Consider the following 19,681-nt stretch of genomic DNA (forward strand, 5'->3'; position numbering starts at 1 on the left):
TTATACAGCATCAAAGAGACTGGCACACCTTGGGCAATAATAGAACCTTCTCAATGCAAACCCAAGCAGAATTGTTGGGATGGCAACCATAATTAGACTGGAGCACAAACAATCAAGCAAAGGTTGATTCTTAAGCCATTATCTGGAACTACTCTTCCCTTTTTCCAAAGAGGTCTTTCTCAACCATCGCGCGACAGATGGGATGATAGAAATCTTTATTTTTCTCAAAGGTCTCGATCGCAAGAGGGCGATTTACCTTTTGCAGGTTTCGGTATCTACATGACGGGGTTAGCTTAGGCAATGATTCGTGGTAGACAAGCTATACTTACAGAGGCCGTACAAATTTCATCCTACCGATTTTGCCTAATAGCTCTGCCGTCGGTTTATACACGGTATCGTCGCCGGCCCTTAATCCTACTTGGAAATAGAGATTGGAGACTTCAATGTTCTCACTCTTAGCGAGACTGTAGACTTCACCCAGAACTCTCGACAGTTCAGGGGTAAGCGGCCGCTCAAACAGAAGAATTTGCTCCAAGAGGACCACGATTTGGTTTGCTGTCAGCCCCTCGATATCGCTTGTCCGAGGTTGAAAGGATGAGTCGGGAAGGGACTTCCATTTGCTAGATAGCTCATAAACGACATCAACGAGAGACGTGTCGAATTGTGGCTTCGGGGGCAAGCCAGGAGCATAGAACCATGCATCCCAATCGACATTTTTCAGGAGGTTGGAGGCTTCCAGATCATGCTGAAAAAACTCGAGCATGGTTGCCTTAAACTCATACGAATCGAGAGACTTTCCTTTGAACTTCGTAAAATACTAAAGGGTTTTAGCAAGCCGCTGTCAGGGAGAGGATTGGGGGCCTACATGAGGAATGAATCGGTCAAACTTGTCCTTTGCCAACAGATTTTCCAAGTGGAATAAGAAATTGAATCCCTTTTCGTACGGAATGCTTGAAAATGCATCGTCAGGGTCCTTCCCCTTAAGATCAGTGACTAACTTAGTAAACGGATGATCATGTCCAAAATGCTCCACAGAATCCGCAAGAGATTTCCAACCAATGATGGCCGAGAAGTGTCGATAGGCTTCACCATGTCTGCAGGCAAGATTAGCAATTTAATCCATAAGACGCTAACGTTAGAACTCACACCGCAGCTAGGATCTTTTACATGGTCAGTAGTCAGTAGTATCAAGTAAATTGACAGCGCTTGAGGGACAAACAAACTAACACGTCTCTCGAGGTAAGTAGTCCAACCTTCGTTCAACCAGAAGTGTTCCCATGAAGCATTGGTGACAAGGTTACCACTCCAGCTATGAGCGAGTTCGTGAGCAATAACATCGACATTCTCCCGATCCTGATAACTCGTGTCAGTAATCACTGACAGTTGACATTCTGGTATATCTCCGGTAAATACCTTTGAGATAATGCTGGGAGTCGCGAAGGTGAAGATTGGGTTTTCCATGCCTCCATATGGAAAGCTAGGGGGGAGAATCAGGACATTGTACTCGCCCCAGGCATAAGGATAAACGATTTTCTGTATTTAGGTCAGGGTCTAAAGTAAATTTCTTATATCTCAAAGCCGGGCGAACCTCAATTGCATGTATGAAGTTTTCAGTGTCCGCTTTAAGCTCCCACTGGCATTCACTAAGTTTGTCAGGGCTAGTTGCAACAACACTCCGGGGCCCAATTGCAGCTTCCGAGATATCACTGTAATCAACTAGTCAGTGTATAAACCAAGAGAGCAGGTATTTAGAATCTCCATACCCACTAGCCAACGCGAACAGATAACTTGGGATAGGCAATTTTTGATGAAACTGGTACAGAGTTTTACTGCCTGGTTGGGCTTTTTCTATGATGCCTCGAACAGGCAATCCACTGGCAACCACAGGGAGAGGTGAAGTAATATTGAAGTCAATAGTAGACTTGACATCTGGTGTATCCTGACACGGGAAAATTGATCGTGCATGGATAGCCTGGCACTGAGAAACTATATGAGGGCAACAAGTTAGAAACATCGAAGTTCATTGATCTTCCTCCTGGTTTCAGGACAGTAAAGGCTAGCTTACACATATATGGATGCTTCCTATTAGACGTTTGGGCTGGAGTCAGCCACTGAAGGGCAGTGCACTTTTCGGTCGTCTTAACCGAGATCTAGATGCTCCAAGTTAGATTCATATAAGAGACAATACGCAAGCCAGTAGACAATTTACTTCAACCTCGACCATTTCGTTCAACCCCACGCCCTGGTCAAGATTAATCTTCAATGCAGCACCATATGGCTCCAGTGGGGGGAGGAGCTCCCAGTGAGAAGCTTGGCCGTCGACTTTCACATCACCGATATCCACGTGGTTCGTATCCAAGATGATTTCCGTAGATCTTGCATCCGTAATGGACTTGAGCTTATGAACAACATTCCCAACAAGTTTCTTCTGTTCGAATAGAATATCGAAGGTTGCGGTTATATGGGTAGAGACCCAGTTATTATAGTTGCTCAGGGTGTTGGGATCCCGAGGTGAGTGAATAACAGTTGCCATACTACGTCTCGAAGCCTGGGCGATCCAGGGAATTCGTGTGGTAACTTCGGAGAACGGTATGAAATAGCAGCTGTGAACAACAGAGCCTCGAGGGAGCCTAGGTTTCCAGGGCTGAAATAAAGGAATACGGATCATAAACTCTTCTCCGATATTCCGAGTGTGTGATAATTGAGCTTAATGGGCGACACCGATTTAATTTCAGGTCATGGGCCGGAGTAACGTGGGGAACATCCTATATTACTATTACATAAACATACCTTAACTAACTAACTATATGTAGGTGTGTGTATGCCCATACCTATGTGCATAACGTACAGAGTACGTCCTTCGGTACATATGTACAGTCAGATGCCTATACATAAAATGGATGCTTTTCTCAAGAAGCTAATGTATATAAATACCGACTAGGTACTGCTGCTAATTACCACTACCAGCAGCATATGACCCCATTGCTTTTGTATAGCTTTGCTTAGTAATTAACTTACTATGATGGCCTCATAATCGGTGACCTGCAAAATCGGTACACGGACAAATCAGCTATGGTATCAATACTGGTATGTACTAATACTGTAAACTAGGTGAAGTCTCCCGCTCTTTACAGCACGTTATATTATCTCAAACTTGGAGATTGATTGACGCGTCGATCTTACTACTGTATTATCGACGTCTAATCAACTTATTGTCGCTCCATAGTTCTAATTAATAACAGAAGTACGGAGTACTTGAAGTTCTATCAATCTCCCTACATCGTTTTGACTGGCCTTCTCTCTTCGGATTATCGTCCCTTCCTTCGATACCCTCACACATTCTCTTTTGACTACCTAGGCTGTCAATGGATATTCCTCAAGTGCAGATTTCCGGGCTTGATAACTCTCATGGTCCTGGGGACGCGCAAAAAGCGGAAACGCGCGATGTGGACATGGATTCGAGTCAACACGCAGCAGCAACGAATGATTCTATAACACAAGAAGTACCCCTATCTAGTGCAACAACAGAGCTAGAACAGACATCCATGGAAGAAGTGGCGCCTCCGAAAAGAAACCCTGGACTTCAGTTTCTTGAGTAAGGCTACCATAGTATATCCGATGGCACAACATCGTCATTCTTCCCTCTGTTCAAGGACCTTCAGCTTACGCTGTTTAGATACTTGACGTCGCCTATTGTGGAACTTACTATAGGAAATGGAGAAACCAAGACCACCTTAACAGCTCACCAAAGACTACTTCTGGAATCGCCCTTCCTTGCTGAGCGAGTCTCAGTATTTGATAGTTCGGGGCCTGTGGGTTAAGTCTAAAGGATTAGAAGATTCTCATCCTGATGCTAATATTCTATAGCGCCGCATTGAGCTTCCTGATGAAGATGTAGAGGCCTTTGGCTCGTTTCTGCAGTTCCAATATACCGGCAACTATGACAGTTCTCTAGACGATGCCTCCAATGACAAAGACGCCGCTGTGGGAGAAATCCATGATAGTGGTGAGCAGCTACTAAAACACGCACGTGTATACACCTTGGCAGAAAAGCTCGGGATACCTGCCTTGAAGACCTTGGCCCACTCAAAGATTCACCGTGTGAACAGCACTTCACACGGTGAGATTGCGTATGCACGCTATGTGTACACTAATACACCAGCTAACGATGTTACAATTCGGAAACCCGTAGCATCTTTCTGGGCTTTAAGAAGCCATGTTTTGCGACATGAAGCTGAAGAGGAGTTCAGGAAGCTGTGCCTTGAGGTTCCCGAGTTCTGTTTTGATGTATTCAGCATGGTACTTGACCATAAAGAAAAGCGCGCTCAAGATAAAGCTGAATCCGAGTCTGCTATTAAGGGAAGTGGGAGAAAACGACTCAGGAGTGGCCTGTAGCTGGGCACTGTAATCATCTTCAATCAAGGGCGCTCGCTGTCTGACAATCTGGTTTATAAATGTTATCACCCTAGGTGGAGTTTGCATCCTCTATTTCTTTCCTCTCTTTTCACTAGTTCTTTTTCTTTTGGGAAACGCAATTATACCATGATACTGCATATAACTTGTACTCAAATCAACACAACAATCTCACTAATTGAATTGCTTCTAGCTAGTTGGGGTGGAGCCGGAGAGCATGAAATGGAAGTATAGCCGTGGGTTAATATCTCTGGCATATAGATACTTCTAGAGTAGATTGTATTTCAATTGATTCAGGGCAGATGTAATTGTCGGACACTGTATCTTTCGTAATGACGATATTACCTACAAGGCCAAGCTTTCCATTTCTTCTATGGCTTTCGGCGCTGTGGTCAAATTTTCGTGGCCATCTTTGGTGATGTGAATATTATCTTCGATACGAACGCCCCCCACCATCCAATACCGCTCCAGGACAGTGGTATTAATGTACTTCCCCAGCTCTGGAGATTGAGTATAGGGATCGATAATGAAGCGGCAGAAGTAGATCTAAAATAACACGGAATTTAGTGCATCAGGACATGATATAATAGCTGGAAACAGGCTGTGTAGACTTACCCCTGGTTCAACAGTGATAACGGAACCTACAGGCAGACGGCCTCTGACACGGAGGTATTTAAACATGGTATCCTTGTCGCCATAGTTTGGATTGCCCCCAGTGTCATGCGTATCCATCCCAAGATAGTGCCCGAGACCATGAGGGAAAAACGCTACGCTGATTCTCTTCTCGAACAATTCATCCTCGGAGCCACTTAGAATCCCCAAAGCGAGCAAGCCCTTGATGGCAACACGGTGTGCATGCGCATGCACATCCTCCCATTGCACATCTCCTTTGAGCATTGCGATGCATTCCAGCTGCATTTGTAGGACGATCTCATAAATCTGGCGGGTTTCTTTTGTGAAGCTCCCACCTAAAGGGAACACGCGCGTTATATCCGAGCAATATGCCCGGTATTCGCCTCCAGCGTCAATGAGAATGTTATTCTTCCTTTGCTTCGTTGCAGGATCCGTCAGGTCATCATCATTCTTGCCATAGTGAAGGGTGGCACCGTTTGCACCACAAGCAACGATGGGGTGATAAGATTGCTCACGAGCACCATGAGCGATACACGTCGCGATAAACGCGCCCTCAATCTCACGCTCGTTTACTGCAGTCTTTGAAGCTCTTATAGCAGCAATATGTGCCTTGGCAGAGATATCATTAGCCTTTCGCAAAAGAGCGATCTCATATTCGTCTTTCACGACGCGCGCCTTTTCAATAGCTTCCTTCAGGACGGAAAGCTTGGTTTCTGCAAAACCTTGGAATTCCGCTCCGCTAGAGACCTGATCAGCGATCGCAAAAGCTACGGCATTGCCACCATATGCTGAGCCAATAGAACGAAGAGTGGCATTGACTTCAGTCGCCGCAAGTACACAGTCAACATCGTAAAGCTTCATAGCCTCATCCGCGGAGAGGGGAAGCCCTGACCAGATTACCTCTTCCGCATCAATAGGAGGTATAAACAGAGTGAGCTTGTCAGCGTTAATGTCGTAGATCAAGTACGAATCTGGTAGCGAGCACCCTGACAAGTAGTAAAAGAAACGTCGTTGCCTGGAGGCCGGGGCCGGTGAGTTCACTAAACTTATGAAGTAACGGTTCAGAGAAAAAAAGACGAGTGGACGTTACCTGAATGGCATCGGTTCGTCATTATCCTCTATAAGACGAGTTTTCTGGGCTTCCAAGTAAATAACCCCAGGAGCACCTTGTCCGTGATGGGCCTGAAGAAGCTGGGCAACCCGGCGCGCATGGGATTTGGCAGGATATTTGCCTGTCAGTATATCATCCACAGTAGCCATGACTGTACACTTCCGCAAATCAACGGAAACTGCGCTAGATCTCTCAAAAGTAACGGCGCAGGTGTAGAACAGTCTGGCCTACAAAGAGCTTTTAATGCGAGGGAACTTAGCAACTCAGGTGGGGTTTTAATTATTTCGCCTGCGGGGCTTACTCCGCGCGACACCGCTTATTATCGGGTAAAGGCCATTTGGCTTAGGATCAGCTGGTGGCAACGACATCGATATCATAGTTAACTATCGCAACTAACTTGACGCGTAGGAAATTATCTACTCCAATGCACTGCCTTGGCTACCAGGGATATCTTCAAATTCCATTTCCCATTCATCAACCTCAGCAAATTTCTTCGCTTGTAGCCTCAGCTCTTCGCTGAGGAAATCGACCGATGGCGGTGACTCTGACAGTGAGGCAGACTCCAACGCATCTGAGTCAAGCGGTGAAGATAATGGTGATGACATATCGGTCAGCTGGTTTTCTTCGCCGGTGACTGTGTGTGCATGAGGTCTGGTGAAAGATCTGGTTTCATGATGATTCTCGGGGACTTGATTTGGGGCTTTCGTAATCCCCGCAGAATTCTTTAGGCCATTACCCTCGGTGACCACTATTCCAGCCCTTAGTTCATTTGCCCGCCGAGCTTCGGAGTAAGGTTTCAGCTTTGACTTGGCAGTTCGCCTTCTTCTGTGTGAGGGATTTATTTCGTCATCATCCTGGTCTGCAGTAGAAGCATCATCTTCACTCGAGGCGCTTGGAAATTTTAACCCAACCACGTTGCGGCGTTCGCGGTACCGTTGGCGACGCCGAGGGAGGAATCGATCTTGTAAAATTGCCGTGGAGATGGTAGTCGCCTCATTAGTCACGTCTGGGTGCACCTCTGCGTCTTCTTTAGTAGGATTCAACAGTCGCGATGAGTCTGACATGGAGGCTGGGAGAACGGGACTTGACAGGGGGCTGCTGCTCAGAGGCGGCGCCATAGTCTGGTTGAACGCTTCTAAAGACCCCAATGATTGAGTTAGTTCCAGCGAGTCATCGTTCCCTGTATGAGGTGACTCTTCTCTGGGAGTATTCTCCGCTACGGCAGAAGGCGACTGATGGACATGACATTCTTCGAGAGACCGTTTCCGCTTGCGTGATTCCACACTAGAAGGCAATGAAGGCTGGGATGGAGATGGGGATACAGCTTGTCTAATTAGAAGCGATTTTCCTCGGGGAAGATTCAGGGGCGTGGACTCGTCTTCAGGGCTCAAACCACCCAAAAAGTCGTCATCGTCCAGGTCAGACGACCCATCCTCTGTTTGCATCATTTGCAGAATGCTTGCTTGTCGAGGTCGCCGTCTAAAGTTACTCAATATTGAGCTCTCGAAAGCAGGCGTCCCCGGTATCTTTGAACTCATATCAATTTTCCGTCCAGCCATGGAGAGGGTAGACGAGTACCCCCGAGACCTGGTGGGTGGTCGGCTGCCTGTAGCAACTCGTTCCCCCATTGGGGAAGATTCGATCGCCTGCTCATTTTTTCTAGCCAGGGGCGTTTGATTTTTTAATTGTCGTAAAGTGTTCGCCTGTTGGGTACTGAATACCAGCTGTGAAGGATTCCCCTCGTCCCGGTTATCGGGCGCCGCTGACCTGGAACTATTCGATGCGCTCACGTCACACCCGTTACTTGGCTCCGCCTTTTCCTTCGATATTGCAGACGCAGCCTTTGTTGTTGTCAGACGATTGCGTTTTGTAGGTGGACGAGGCATTCTTGTAGGAGTTGCAGTTCCTCTTCACAGGTGTTCCCGTAGCATCAATCTTCTAAGGCGTTTTTTCTTTCTTTCTTTCTTTCTTTCTTTCTTCCTTCGACTTTTTTTTCCCCTTTTTCTTTTTTTCTCCACTTCTTCTCTTCTTTTTCCTTGCTTTCTTATCTCCCTTCAATATGTTGTGTGGGTATGTCGACCTCGAAATACTGTAGAACGTATACAGAAAGCGATGTTTGTTATCGGATGGTTGGTTGTATGTAACCATCAAAAGTCGCGTCGTTAGTAACAACGCGTCCCGCACGTGCTTCCTCCACTACATGCGCATAATTTATTAAATACTTCGTACTCCGTACATATATAGTATAGTATATACTCCGTAGATACTACGCCCAGAGATCTTTGAAGTTTCTCTTTCTTTTCTTTCTTTCTTTTTCTCTCTCTTTTTTATATACATGTTAAGTACTGCCGTTTCTGACTTTCGATACATATCGTCCTAAGACGTACTATACACAACAAGCCGTAACCCTTCATTTCGCTCGGTGGCTTAAGTGGGTGTGAAACTCTGTATATTGGCTTGATGAAATCCCATATTCAGCCTGCTAATTTAAAGCTCTACAATATTAACACTAAATACTCTATAATTCTTTAAATACAATAACTACTATAATTATCTTTTATAGAGTATATTTTTTATTAGTAATTTATACCTGTCTATCCAATCTCTACAGGCCGTATAACGTACTTAAAAAAATACGAGCAGTTTAGACAATTCATAGGAGTTACTCTACGAGGAAGTTCCGACTATTAATTAGCTAACTGCCTAAAGCTCCTTCCTCCTCACAAGAGGTTTAAGCTTGCTCAGATTTTTTTAAAAAAAGAAAAAAAAAGAAAAAAAAAAAAGAAAATTATAATAATAATAATAATAATAATAATAATAATAATAATAATAATAATAATAATAATAATAATAATAATAATAATAATAATAATAATAATAATAATAATAATAATAATAATAATAATAATAATAATAATAATAATAAATAAAAAAATAAAAAAAATAAGTAAATAAATAAAATAAAATAAAATAATATGAAAAAAAACCTGGGTTCAAAGAAGGATTATAATAGCCGACACAGCCGGCTTAATCTGTATTTTAACCATGAAAATGCAAAGAATTTAATCGGTAAAACCCCTATTAGCTAGAAAGCACTGTTCCCCGCTTTTCAGCCCTGACTGATCAGTCGACTTAGAAATTAAAATCTGCCTATCCTGTAATACTCTCTAGCCTCCAGTACTGACTAGAATGAATTTACCCCAGTATTATGATAATTAAGTGCTCAAATGAACTTCTGTCCTTATTTTCGTCCAATGCAGCTATGAGACACTCCACTGTTTATTTTGCATCAAATACCGTCGGTTATGGTAATCCAACTGCTGCTTACTTCACTCGTCCCCCACACATACTGATGAACAACAGACAACGGACGTTGAAGGCTGTCATGTAGAATGTACCTGCTTTCAGAAGACCGACTGTTTCTGCTTCGCATCCAATTTATGTTGTAGTATCTCGGTTCGAAGCCATGTCTCCTTCTCCCCAAAGAGACAGAGATACTCACGTTGAAGCAGTCGCCGCTGTGACTGCTTCTGACGACTTCCAGTCGAGTAAGAAAAAGCGATCCAATTCTGATGTGGTCGAATATCCCCGAAGGCGCGCCACAATAGCTGTATGCTTCTCTCCCTCTGCCCTTTGCCCTGCCTTTTCTATACCACCCTCCATCACTTTCCCCCTACATGAATATTCATTGATCATGGATAATGGCAAGTGTGATAGTGTCAGATATGCCGCCTGCGGAAAACAAAATGCAACGGGGCGCGCCCAAAGTGCCAGCTCTGTACTGATCTAGACACCGAATGCGTCTATAGAGAGCCTGGCATCAAACTCGATGCCGGTGATAAACTGATCATTGAAAGGCTTAATCGTATCGAGGGACTCTTGCAATCAAGTCTAGCAAGCCAGGCAGCACATTGTTCATTACCCTCTACGTCACCGGCAACCAGTAATGATACCAACATCGGCGGTGAAGATACACCGGTTAAGACATCCAGCGTGGCTGTCATGTCTGGGAAAACGTCAGTTGTTGGACTCGCCTCTTGGGCTAACCCACCCACGAGTATCTCAACGATGCCAAAGGTACATACCACTCCTGCGTTACATCTGCTACAGTGGCCTTTGATTCGGGGGTTGGTGGCCGGCCCCTATGACCCTCATACACTATTGCAACTGGAAATGGCTCGTGAGCCCCTTAGGATGAAAGCCCCTAAGGAGTTGGACTTAACAAATGCAACGATCTATATCAGGAATTTTTTTCGACGTGTCAATGTTTGGTACGCCTGCGTTAATCCATATACATGGTCTCGATATTACAAAACCGCCGTGTCACTCAGCTTTCGTGAAGGATCTGAGAGCTGCCTGGTCCTCTTGGTCTTGGCTCTTGGGTGTGCTAGTCACTATGGCAGCATTTCCTCTGTCTCGCCAGACAAGGAGGCCCCAGGCCTACCCTACTTTGCGGCAGCTTGGGACCTTCTCCCTATAGTTATGATGCGCAACTCTGTGCCTGCTGCACAGTGTATCATACTGGCATCAGCCTATTTATTCTACCTAGTCAGACCTCTAGAGGCCTGGACCCTTCTGTCAAATGCCAGCTTAAAATTACAGCTCCTTTTCGGCAATCCATCTCGTGTTCCTCTTCAGTGGAAGGAACTAAGTGTGCGAATATACTGGAACGCTCTGCTCTACGAAAGCGACTTGCTAGCGGAACTAGATCTACCACATTCGGGAATCGTCCACTTTGAAGAGCTAGTTGATCTACCTGGGGGGTTTGAGGAGGAGGATGACGAAGAGTACCAAGAGGCTGAGGATGCACATGGTGAAATTGCATCTGAAACTGAGCCTGTTGGTCACGATGAATTATGGTACTTCCTAGCAGAAATTGCATTGAGGAGATTGCTTAACCGTGTCAGTCACATGGTTTATCAAAAGGATAGCCCATTAACTCTTGGAACACTTGGACCTATTGTTTCCGAGCTGGACTATCAACTCTCTCAGTGGTATGAGAGTCTGCCCCAACCTGTTCAGTTCCCTCTCTCTCGTACACCTGTGTCAAACTCTGTCCAGACTGCCCTACGACTTCGATATTTTGCATGCAGGACAATTATCTACCGACCTTATATGTTGGCTGTTTTTGAAAATGAGCAGACATCTTTAGACCCAGTGGTAAAGGAGTGCTGCCGGCGGTGCATAGAAGCCACAATACACCAACTGGAGAATATAACAAGCCACCGCGAAGGTCATCTACCATATCTTTGGCAGGGAGCCTTGTCCATGGTGTCACAAACGCTACTGATCATGGGGGCTACTATGTCTCCAACGCTTTCTGCCTTGCTGCCCCCTGCAGACCAAGTAGATCGGATGATATCAGAAGTAGTGGCAGAGGTCGAGAGATACGCCCACCTTGCCCCGAGTTTAAAGCTATCAGCAGAAATCATTCGGGATGCAGAAAAAAGACGTCAAATCTGTTTGAGGTCTACAGGGCGTTGCACTTAATTTACATTCATCGTCTGCTTTTTCGCCTCTTCCCCCAGGCCCGGTGACAGTATCGTCCCGTGATGTCAACTCGAATTCACGTGCAGGTAAATATACATTATATCAAACAAGTAAGAGAATAACAACGAAACGAACAACGAAATTGTTAGCGCAGATATCGAGAGAATAGCATATATACAGCTCAATCATGGATATATATACACGGTGTATACAGGGCTAACTCCAATATAGCTCTAAAAAAGCCGATCAAAAGGCCGAATAATCTATTACATAATGTGGCATAACTTTCATCGTGGCTAACACTGTTCATGAAAAGGAAGAAATGCCGGGAATGGGGCTCGGGAGATTATAGAAGTAAACAATAAAAAATATAATGATGGCTTGTGAAACAGCAAGGAGTACTCTCGCATTTTTAGATAAGTACCCATTCGCTACCCCTCTTGATGAACTTATCAACCATCATTGCAATATCATTTAAGGCAAAGCGGCAGATATAGAAGCCAAAGAACTCTGCAGCATGTCGAGTACTCAACTCCAAGCCAACAAGAGTTGGAGAAGAGTGCTTTAGTCCCGGGTCTTCGACCTGTTGAGCGATTTGATCTGACATTGCGAAAGTTAGCGAGGAAGGTTGACATAACGATATAAATGAATGTTGCCTACCTAGCACCTGCGCCGCGTCACAAAGACGGGCCAACGCGCTCATATAGTTCGCATTCGGTCCATTGAACTGCAACTGCGTTGTATTGCGCTTGACAGGCTGGGAATTAGGTGTCGAAGACATTGGGAGAGAGTTGATGATCAGATTATCCTTGGTGGTCTCTTTTACACTAGACTGTGACGTTGTCCCGCCGAATCCAGAGTTTTTGGACCGCAGCTTGCGCCAAGAGGTTAAGTATGATTTGCTGGCACCGCCGGAGGTTTTCGAAGGCAAAGTATCAACGGCTGCCGCATCGTCTGAACTCTGAGAGGCTTTAAATAAAGCCATAGCCCCCTGAACGCCAACTTCACCGCCAAGCTTTTTCGAGAGCGAAGACTGAACCTGGTCGAGAACGGTCTCAAAGGACTGCATTTCTTCTAGAACGGCGTCGGCATCGTAAGTATCAACCTTAGCCAGTTTTAACAACGCCGCCGTCAACAAGTCACAATTCGAGACTTTCTCCTCCACTGCCTTGATTTTGACATTTTTCACACGCCAGACATCGCGCGGGACGAATAGTTTGGTTGTCAAGTAGCCACCGCTAGGGTGGGCTATAGTTTGATATATGCATCGCATAAGCCAAAATGGGCGCAAGAGAAATGACTCAGGGCAGTGTTCTAAGGGCGCAGGCGCATTAGTTGCAGTCGCATTTGGTGAACCGAGATTGGTTGGTGAGTGTATATGGCTGTCGAACAGATACAGCCCCCCACTTGGAAGACCATTAGGAGCAAAGGTTGCGCCAGTCGGGGTGGGCAAAACTGGCCCTGCAGCACTCCCCGTCCCTTTCTGAATATCAAAAGGGGGAAACGCACTGCTGGGTGTGTCTGGTGAGTCGATTAAGGTATCGGGCCCTGGGACTGACACATTCCTTGCTCGAAATGATTTCGGACCTGAGTTCAGCTTCCCTAAGTTATCTGGTGCTGACGGCACTTTCCCTATTGGCCGGGCTAGTGACGGCAGTCTTGAAATTTCAAGATTGTTGTCCTCTTCCTGGGTCGTCGGCTTGTCGAGACTGGCATTTGCCCAAGTATCTTCACTGAAAGACCCAATGGATGCGTTCCGTTTGTTCAAACGCACTCCTGAGCGTAAGACGGGAGTAGGAGCTAGGGTTTTGCTTGTCCGCATAGGAAAATTCATTGAAGGTTCATCTTTAGGGAGGGGTGGGGGTGGGGAAAGGGCTGCAGGTTCCGAGGATTGACCCTGACTAGATATATCCGAGTCTGCTCCCAAGCGAGGTTTGGTTTCGATCTTTAATTCTGTAGTTCTCTGACCGGACATTCTTCGAGCACGTACGCTCGGACCTGGCGTCGGGGCAGGGTTTTGTTTGGGCAAAACAGCAGGACCATTTGCCTGGGTTGGAAGAGGCTCTGCCACCTGTTTTGTCATTGCACTTACTTCAGGCAGAGCAGAGGCTTCTACAAGAGGAGATAACATTACCCCGGTGGTGGTTGTGTTGGATACAGCCGAACTTTCCCAAGCCCTGCCGGAAAAGCTGCTAGAATCGGATTGTCGAGGGAGAGCTGACTTTGACTGGAGATCAAAGTTGAAGTCGTCCATGATATAACCCCTGGTCATCTCTTCCAATAAACGTTCTTCTTCTTCGGCTTCCTCATCCAGATAATCCAGGCCAACCCCGTGAGAGTGGTCAATTATAGACGGCTGTTGCAGATTGCGCACCTCTCGGCCACGGGCCATTGCTACTTGTGCTTCACGCTCGGCTTCCCTTACTTTCTGTTTCGCCAACTCAATATTTCGACGAGCATTAGCCACAATGTCATCATCATTGTCTATGCCACCATTGTACTGTTCGTTTGGCTCAGTTACTGGCTCGAAACCCTCATCATAGGCGGCCTCAACAGCGGCATCAAGAGCAGCATCAAATTCAGCCTCTGTGCCGTGGCTGAGATGGTGGCTCCCCCCGTGTCGTAGGTACAAAGATGATACTTTAGAGCGCGTGGAAGCCGGTGAAGAGGCGCCAGACTCATCGATCGTATCAAGCCAGGATGTCGACTCGTAAGCATCTTTCGCATGGGTACTCAATAAAGCCCAGTCATTATATCGAAGGTGATGCGCCGAATCATCATCTAGACTTAATGCCGTAGAGGCCTGCCCAGACTCAGAGTGCATCGCCATTTCTAGATGTCCATCCCTAGATGCTGTAAAGGATTCGGTTTGAGAAAGACTGTTCTGCTTGGTGGTGGATGTTGATAAGGTCAAGCAACATAGATCATCATCTATTGCAGAAGGTAATAACGACTGGCGCCTCACTGGGACTCGATCAGAGGCTAATACATTCGCTTCGTTTAGCACTGGCTGATGATCGTCAGAGCTACGCCGCAACGAGTTCACACTTTCGTTAAGCGATGGCTCATTCTCATCCTCTTCGATGGACTGGAACATTTCACTATAAGACTCCTGGCTGAGGGGTCTCTCTGGAAGAGCTTTGCTGTTTGGTTCCGTAAATGAGAAATCCATACGCTGCAGCTCCGTTACACGAATCATGTATGTGTCACGCTAGGAGATTTAGTCCCTGAGTATAAAGAGTGAAAAGGCCAAAATGAAGAAAAGAAGGGAAGGAATCGCTCAAAAAGCAAGACTCACAATTTCCTGAAGTTTTGACTTTTCATCCTCACCCCCGCTGCTTCTAAGCATAACAAGCTGTAATAGCTGGCAGGCATCATTGTAGGCTTCCATTGCGCCTTCAAAATTTGCCGCATTATCAAGAAGCACAGCAGTGTTGGCTTTCTGTAAAGCTTTAGACAGCATTGCCTTTTGGGAATGGCCCCGTCGCCGCTTCCCATGGTGTTGCTCCCTACCGGTAAGCATTTGGGAATTCTGGTTGACTGCTTGCGCATCAGCACCGGATCTCGACCATGGATTTTGAAAGAGACTAGCAGCAATTGATGAGGAGCCGAGCGGCAGGTGATCCTGATGTGACGAAGCAGGATCTACAGCATTTGTCGAGGAGGCCGAGAAGTTACTGTGATCTCCAAGTTCGAGGACTCGCATGTAGTGACCCGTGGCAATCGAGTCCGAAGAATGATGCCCTTGCAATGGACTTTCATTGTTCGTCGGTGCGGCAACCAGAGGAGAAAGACCTGAAATAGCGTTCCTCTCAGGACTTGCGCGAGCTTTGGGAGAGGTATAATCATGGTCGACAGATGCTTTAAAAGGGATCCCTTTATGGTAGCTATCATACTTAGGAGAACCTTTGCTGGATGACGTTGACTGGGACCAGCGATTCAAACTGCCAAGGCCTTCTTGGATATGGTCACCTGGGCTAGTTGAAGGTGAGCCTGTAATCAACTCTGAGACAAGCTCGGGCCTTGTCGGTGTTACCGCTCCAAATCTAGAAGCAAGCTCTGTGCTATCAGAGCCTTTCTTTTTAAATCTATTCCAAGAATTGGCTCGCGATAAACGCGGAGCTGCTGTGTCTGCGGTGAACGGGTATTCTGGAGACATGGGTCTAGACGAACGTCCATGTCCTTCCGAAGTCAAATTATGGGCCATGCTTACAAGGACCAGGCAATCAATGCCGTGTTAACAACACAACAGCAGAAACGGTCAGGTTTCACAGGGGAGAAGTGGGACGATATATAAACTGATAGAGGATGAGTGAGGGGCGTCTTCAAAATAACACGTCGCGCGTTGCACTGTGTTTTCGACTCGCCGTCGCAGGCGTCGCTCTTGGTTAAGTGTATGACAGCCAGTTCGAGATGGACAGGTCTATGATGGCGATTAAAGCGAAACGAATGGATCTTCCTAGATCCCAGAGGTGTGTAGTTTACAAATTTGGAGTGCGCCGCGAATGTGAGGGACGTCGCAAATATGTGTATGTGTGACTGGCGTATTGTTCATCCTCTTCGGACTCTAAAAGCTGGTAGGTGAGGGCTACTCTGTAGCCTTGAGAGATTCCACATGTAATAATCGTAAGCCGGCTCCTCTGGCTCCCCTATTAGTAAGTACTTCCTTCAACACATGGTCCGTTACTCTGGCGCAATGGTGTCGTAAGAAAAGGAGATAATTATCTCGAATCGATGTGGAGTAGATAAATCATCATTGGTCGCTATACATCGTAATCGAAGTTCCGCTGCGCAATCTCTTCGGGAGAAGAAAAGAAGAAGAAGAAGAAGAAGAAAACCTGATCGCTATTATGGGTGGTAAACAGGTTTGAGGGCTCTGGGAGCTGCACTGTTGAATTGCCGTCAATGTGGCTTTCCGAGGATGTGGTAACCCAAGTCAATCCCTAAGATTTTAATAATAGAGCGGACCTTAAAATCCAACTACTGGGGGACAGTTAGCTAAACAAATAATGGTTGTGAGAGGACTAACGACAGTATCTCATTGGCATCTTTACATTTGGAGAGTGGTCCGTGGGTAGGGTAACACGTACTGATTAAATCGTTCTTTCTGACGAAACGTGGGACGACGGAGGAACTAATGTGGGGTTGAATTGATTTGAATTCTTTTCGTCGAAGGTGCTGGATGAAACCAGTTGATGGTATAACCGCACCATAGATCCGATAATTATATACTCAGAGGAGAAAATTAGCCGATGTAAATGAGTTGCAATATAATGTGAAATATTTTGAGCCTGGAGAACAAAAAGGGGATTGATCCCGTGGCGATTTTCTTTTAGAGCGGGAAAAAAGGGGCCGCTGAGTACTTACAGTACTATGTATGTGTACATACATTCTAATCTCCCAATACTTATCATTATGCTCCACGCGAGTTCCATTGACTAGGTAGATACCTCTCCTCCTCCTAAACATCTACAAATAGATAAAGCTTTCTGGGTGGGAACGCTCTATGGAGTAACCAAACTGGCCTAGTATGCTCCAACAATGGCTGATATATGAGAACACCTGTAAGAAGATAGTACAATCAACAAAAAGAACCATGCAGTCCAATGGGATAGTTGGCCCTCGGTATGCCTTTTTTTTATCCTTCATTTTTGCTTGTTTCTTGTTCCCATATTTGACATGCAATAAACTGTACTGTTACCTACCTACCCGCTCACACATCCATTACCTACTAACAGCATTACTGTGTAGAGAAGTATTACCCTTGTTTACAGCAATACCTTCATGTGTTACCAAAAAAGGTACTTTAGATAGTCCACTCCAGATCTCCGGGTTTTATGCAAGCCACACAACTGCACTGTTCTCCATGTCAACTGAGGACTCTGCGTTGTTACGTATAAGTAGAGAGTTACATTGTCCTGTATATATGGGTGTGAGACAATTTATTGCCTGTCCTCTTCTTGCCTTGAAGTCCCGTACTTCTTTCCTCGCATTTTACATGGTACGAATCCGTACTTCAGCATAGAGGTTTACACGAAAACATGGCAATAAGGTACACGTATGGTACTTATGTACCAGGGCCAAAAGATACTAAGTAGCCTGTATGTAAAAATGGTAAACACTGGATGGATATTCCCGTAGCTATATCCTAACAGGAAGATAGTATCGCCTGCTGCACCAAGCATAATCCATCCGGGGCGACCATTCCTGCTATCTTCGTAATCACGGTAATTACATATGAGTGTTTCCCTTCATTGGCAAGCGTCTACTATGGGTTAAGATTCATCCCCAGACTATTTGTCTAGCATAGAGGGGCATTAGATGCATGTACCGGAGATATTGAATAAGAACTAGGCTCCTCGCCTCCACACTACACAGCACGATGTCTTCTCTAATTATCCGCGGATCCTGTAAGTCCTGCTGAGCTCCAGACGATATGGTTATTTTGACCGAGCGACTCAGGGTTCCGAAGCCCAGAAGTGGGTGAGAGTCCTGTGCCCATGACCTACCACAGGTAGCATCATGATGAGCCGGTGCGTGTTTGACTCTTACTACCAAAAGCCAATACTATGTTGGATTGAGTTATACCTGCCTTGGTCGCAGAATTCTATGCCTTCAAATCGTTCGAAATTCGAATGATTCGCAAGGCAACTCGTTGTATTGTAGTTTTGGCTTATGCCTAGGTCATGTTATGATAATTTTACAAATATCTCCCGTTATACTTCCACAAACCTGCTCCCAGTCCATGATGTCACACATATTGCAAAAGTATTTATGTCTAACAAGTAGAGGCTAAATAGTTATATTTCATCTAGACTCATAACAATATCAATTTGTATGTACTAGGTATGTCCGTATCAGTTCCGACAACAGGAATTTTTGGCATTAGGATTATAGGACATCAACGCAAGCGTCGTAACTAGAACTGTGCACGATACAGACGGGATGCACGTCATATTTAGCATACCGGCTTAATACGACCTGCTATTGGCATAAGAAACCAGCACGTTAAGACGTTACAATGTATCAAGGCTATGCGCATACATTAACACAGAGTCTGAAGGCTTGAAACCATCTTGCAGACCATGGCGTGCCTAGATTTATTTGTAAACACCATTTCTACTTCGTCTTTGACTTCTTAGAAAACTACTCCTCACTCTCATCCTCCTCGCTTGTCGCTTCAATGTTTTTCCTTGGCGGGTGCGAGGCTCCACGTTCACTATCATCACCATCACCAGAGGCTTCATTGTGGTCTTCGTTTGAGATACTATGTCCGCCGGCGTAATCTGGTCGTGGAACAGACACTCCAATATCCTTTAGTGTAAGCTCAATATCAGGCAATAAGGTGACAAGGGAGGCAAATTGGTCGATTGGCAACGAAATGCCCTGTATGAATCATCAGCGAGACGCGCCAACAGTATGATGAAGATGGCTACAGAGGGACCAACTTTCTTGCCGGGAAGCTCTTGGCCATCTTTCTCGTAGTATTCCCTAATATTAACCAGTGTCTTTCCTCGAAATGAGGAAATAGTGACACGACGCATTTTTGATATTTCCCAGTAATGATCCCCATTTGCATCAACATTTCCAGTAGCACCCGTACGACGTTTGCTAGAGTCGCAAGCGGCGCCGCTTCTGCTTGAAGTAAACTTCGTTCTTTTCAACTGGGGATGTTCATCGTTTACAATTTCACCAGCTCCAGACGCGCGCTTTCTGAGCCCGGAAGTCATGACATACACTATTCTTCAAATGTAATTTATATGCGTAGAACAGGTGAAGGAAGTCCGTGCTGATCTTTGATAAATGAGTCTGTCAGCAAAATTGATGTAGAGCTACGGAGACAGTACTACAAGATACAGGACAGAGCTCTTATCTTGACTTATCATCACGTGATTACATACTAGAAGTTAGAAATCAGCTACTATTGTCACATAGTCGAAAACGACCATTATGACTACTGTGTAAGCAACTCGGGAATATTCGGGCGTATAGGACCACGGGTTAACCTATACCCAAACAGCACTCATTCTAATT

At 45.6% G+C, this 19,681-nt stretch overlaps 6 protein-coding genes across 6 annotated transcripts; 2 read left to right on the forward strand and 4 right to left on the reverse strand.

The window, feature by feature from the left end:
* Positions 1-148: 148 nt before the first annotated feature.
* Positions 149-2,533, reverse strand: AO090011000940 (bifunctional aminopeptidase/epoxide hydrolase; the record flags this gene model as incomplete). The annotated part of the gene is made up of 9 exons (XM_023233174.1): positions 149-275; positions 330-817; positions 866-1,094; positions 1,220-1,353; positions 1,414-1,533; positions 1,589-1,706; positions 1,764-1,986; positions 2,066-2,150; positions 2,210-2,533. 9 exons carry the CDS (start codon positions 2,531-2,533, stop codon positions 149-151), a joined length of 1,848 nt encoding a protein of 615 aa, XP_023093704.1.
* An 832-nt stretch (positions 2,534-3,365) lies between these two features.
* AO090011000941 (uncharacterized protein) lies at positions 3,366-4,395 on the forward strand (the record flags this gene model as incomplete). The annotated part of the gene is made up of 3 exons (XM_001826448.3): positions 3,366-3,595; positions 3,677-3,812; positions 3,868-4,395. The coding sequence occupies 3 exons, from the start codon at positions 3,366-3,368 to the stop codon at positions 4,393-4,395; spliced, it is 894 nt and encodes a 297-aa protein (XP_001826500.1).
* A 363-nt stretch (positions 4,396-4,758) lies between these two features.
* Positions 4,759-7,221, reverse strand: AO090011000942 (aminopeptidase P family protein; the record flags this gene model as incomplete). The annotated part of the gene is made up of 3 exons (XM_023233175.1): positions 4,759-4,959; positions 5,029-6,086; positions 7,041-7,221. 3 exons carry the CDS (start codon positions 7,219-7,221, stop codon positions 4,759-4,761), a joined length of 1,440 nt encoding a protein of 479 aa, XP_023093705.1.
* A 2,402-nt stretch (positions 7,222-9,623) lies between these two features.
* On the forward strand, positions 9,624-11,647 carry AO090011000944 (putative C6 finger domain protein; the record flags this gene model as incomplete). The annotated part of the gene is made up of 2 exons (XM_023233176.1): positions 9,624-9,767; positions 9,875-11,647. The coding sequence occupies 2 exons, from the start codon at positions 9,624-9,626 to the stop codon at positions 11,645-11,647; spliced, it is 1,917 nt and encodes a 638-aa protein (XP_023093706.1).
* Positions 11,648-12,059: 412 nt separating this feature from the next.
* Positions 12,060-15,806, reverse strand: AO090011000945 (uncharacterized protein; the record flags this gene model as incomplete). The annotated part of the gene is made up of 3 exons (XM_023233177.1): positions 12,060-12,247; positions 12,308-14,858; positions 14,946-15,806. 3 exons carry the CDS (start codon positions 15,804-15,806, stop codon positions 12,060-12,062), a joined length of 3,600 nt encoding a protein of 1,199 aa, XP_023093707.1.
* Positions 15,807-18,538: 2,732 nt separating this feature from the next.
* On the reverse strand, positions 18,539-19,377 carry AO090011000947 (transcriptional coactivator p15/PC4 family protein; the record flags this gene model as incomplete). Its single annotated transcript, XM_023233178.1, has 4 exons — positions 18,539-18,628; positions 18,692-18,741; positions 18,805-19,033; positions 19,096-19,377. 4 exons carry the CDS (start codon positions 19,375-19,377, stop codon positions 18,539-18,541), a joined length of 651 nt encoding a protein of 216 aa, XP_023093708.1.
* Positions 19,378-19,681: the final 304 nt, after the last annotated feature.

The sequence above is a fragment of the Aspergillus oryzae genome, chromosome 7 (genome assembly GCF_000184455.2).
Source record: "Aspergillus oryzae RIB40 DNA, chromosome 7".
Taxonomy (NCBI): Eukaryota; Fungi; Ascomycota; class Eurotiomycetes; order Eurotiales; family Aspergillaceae; genus Aspergillus; species Aspergillus oryzae.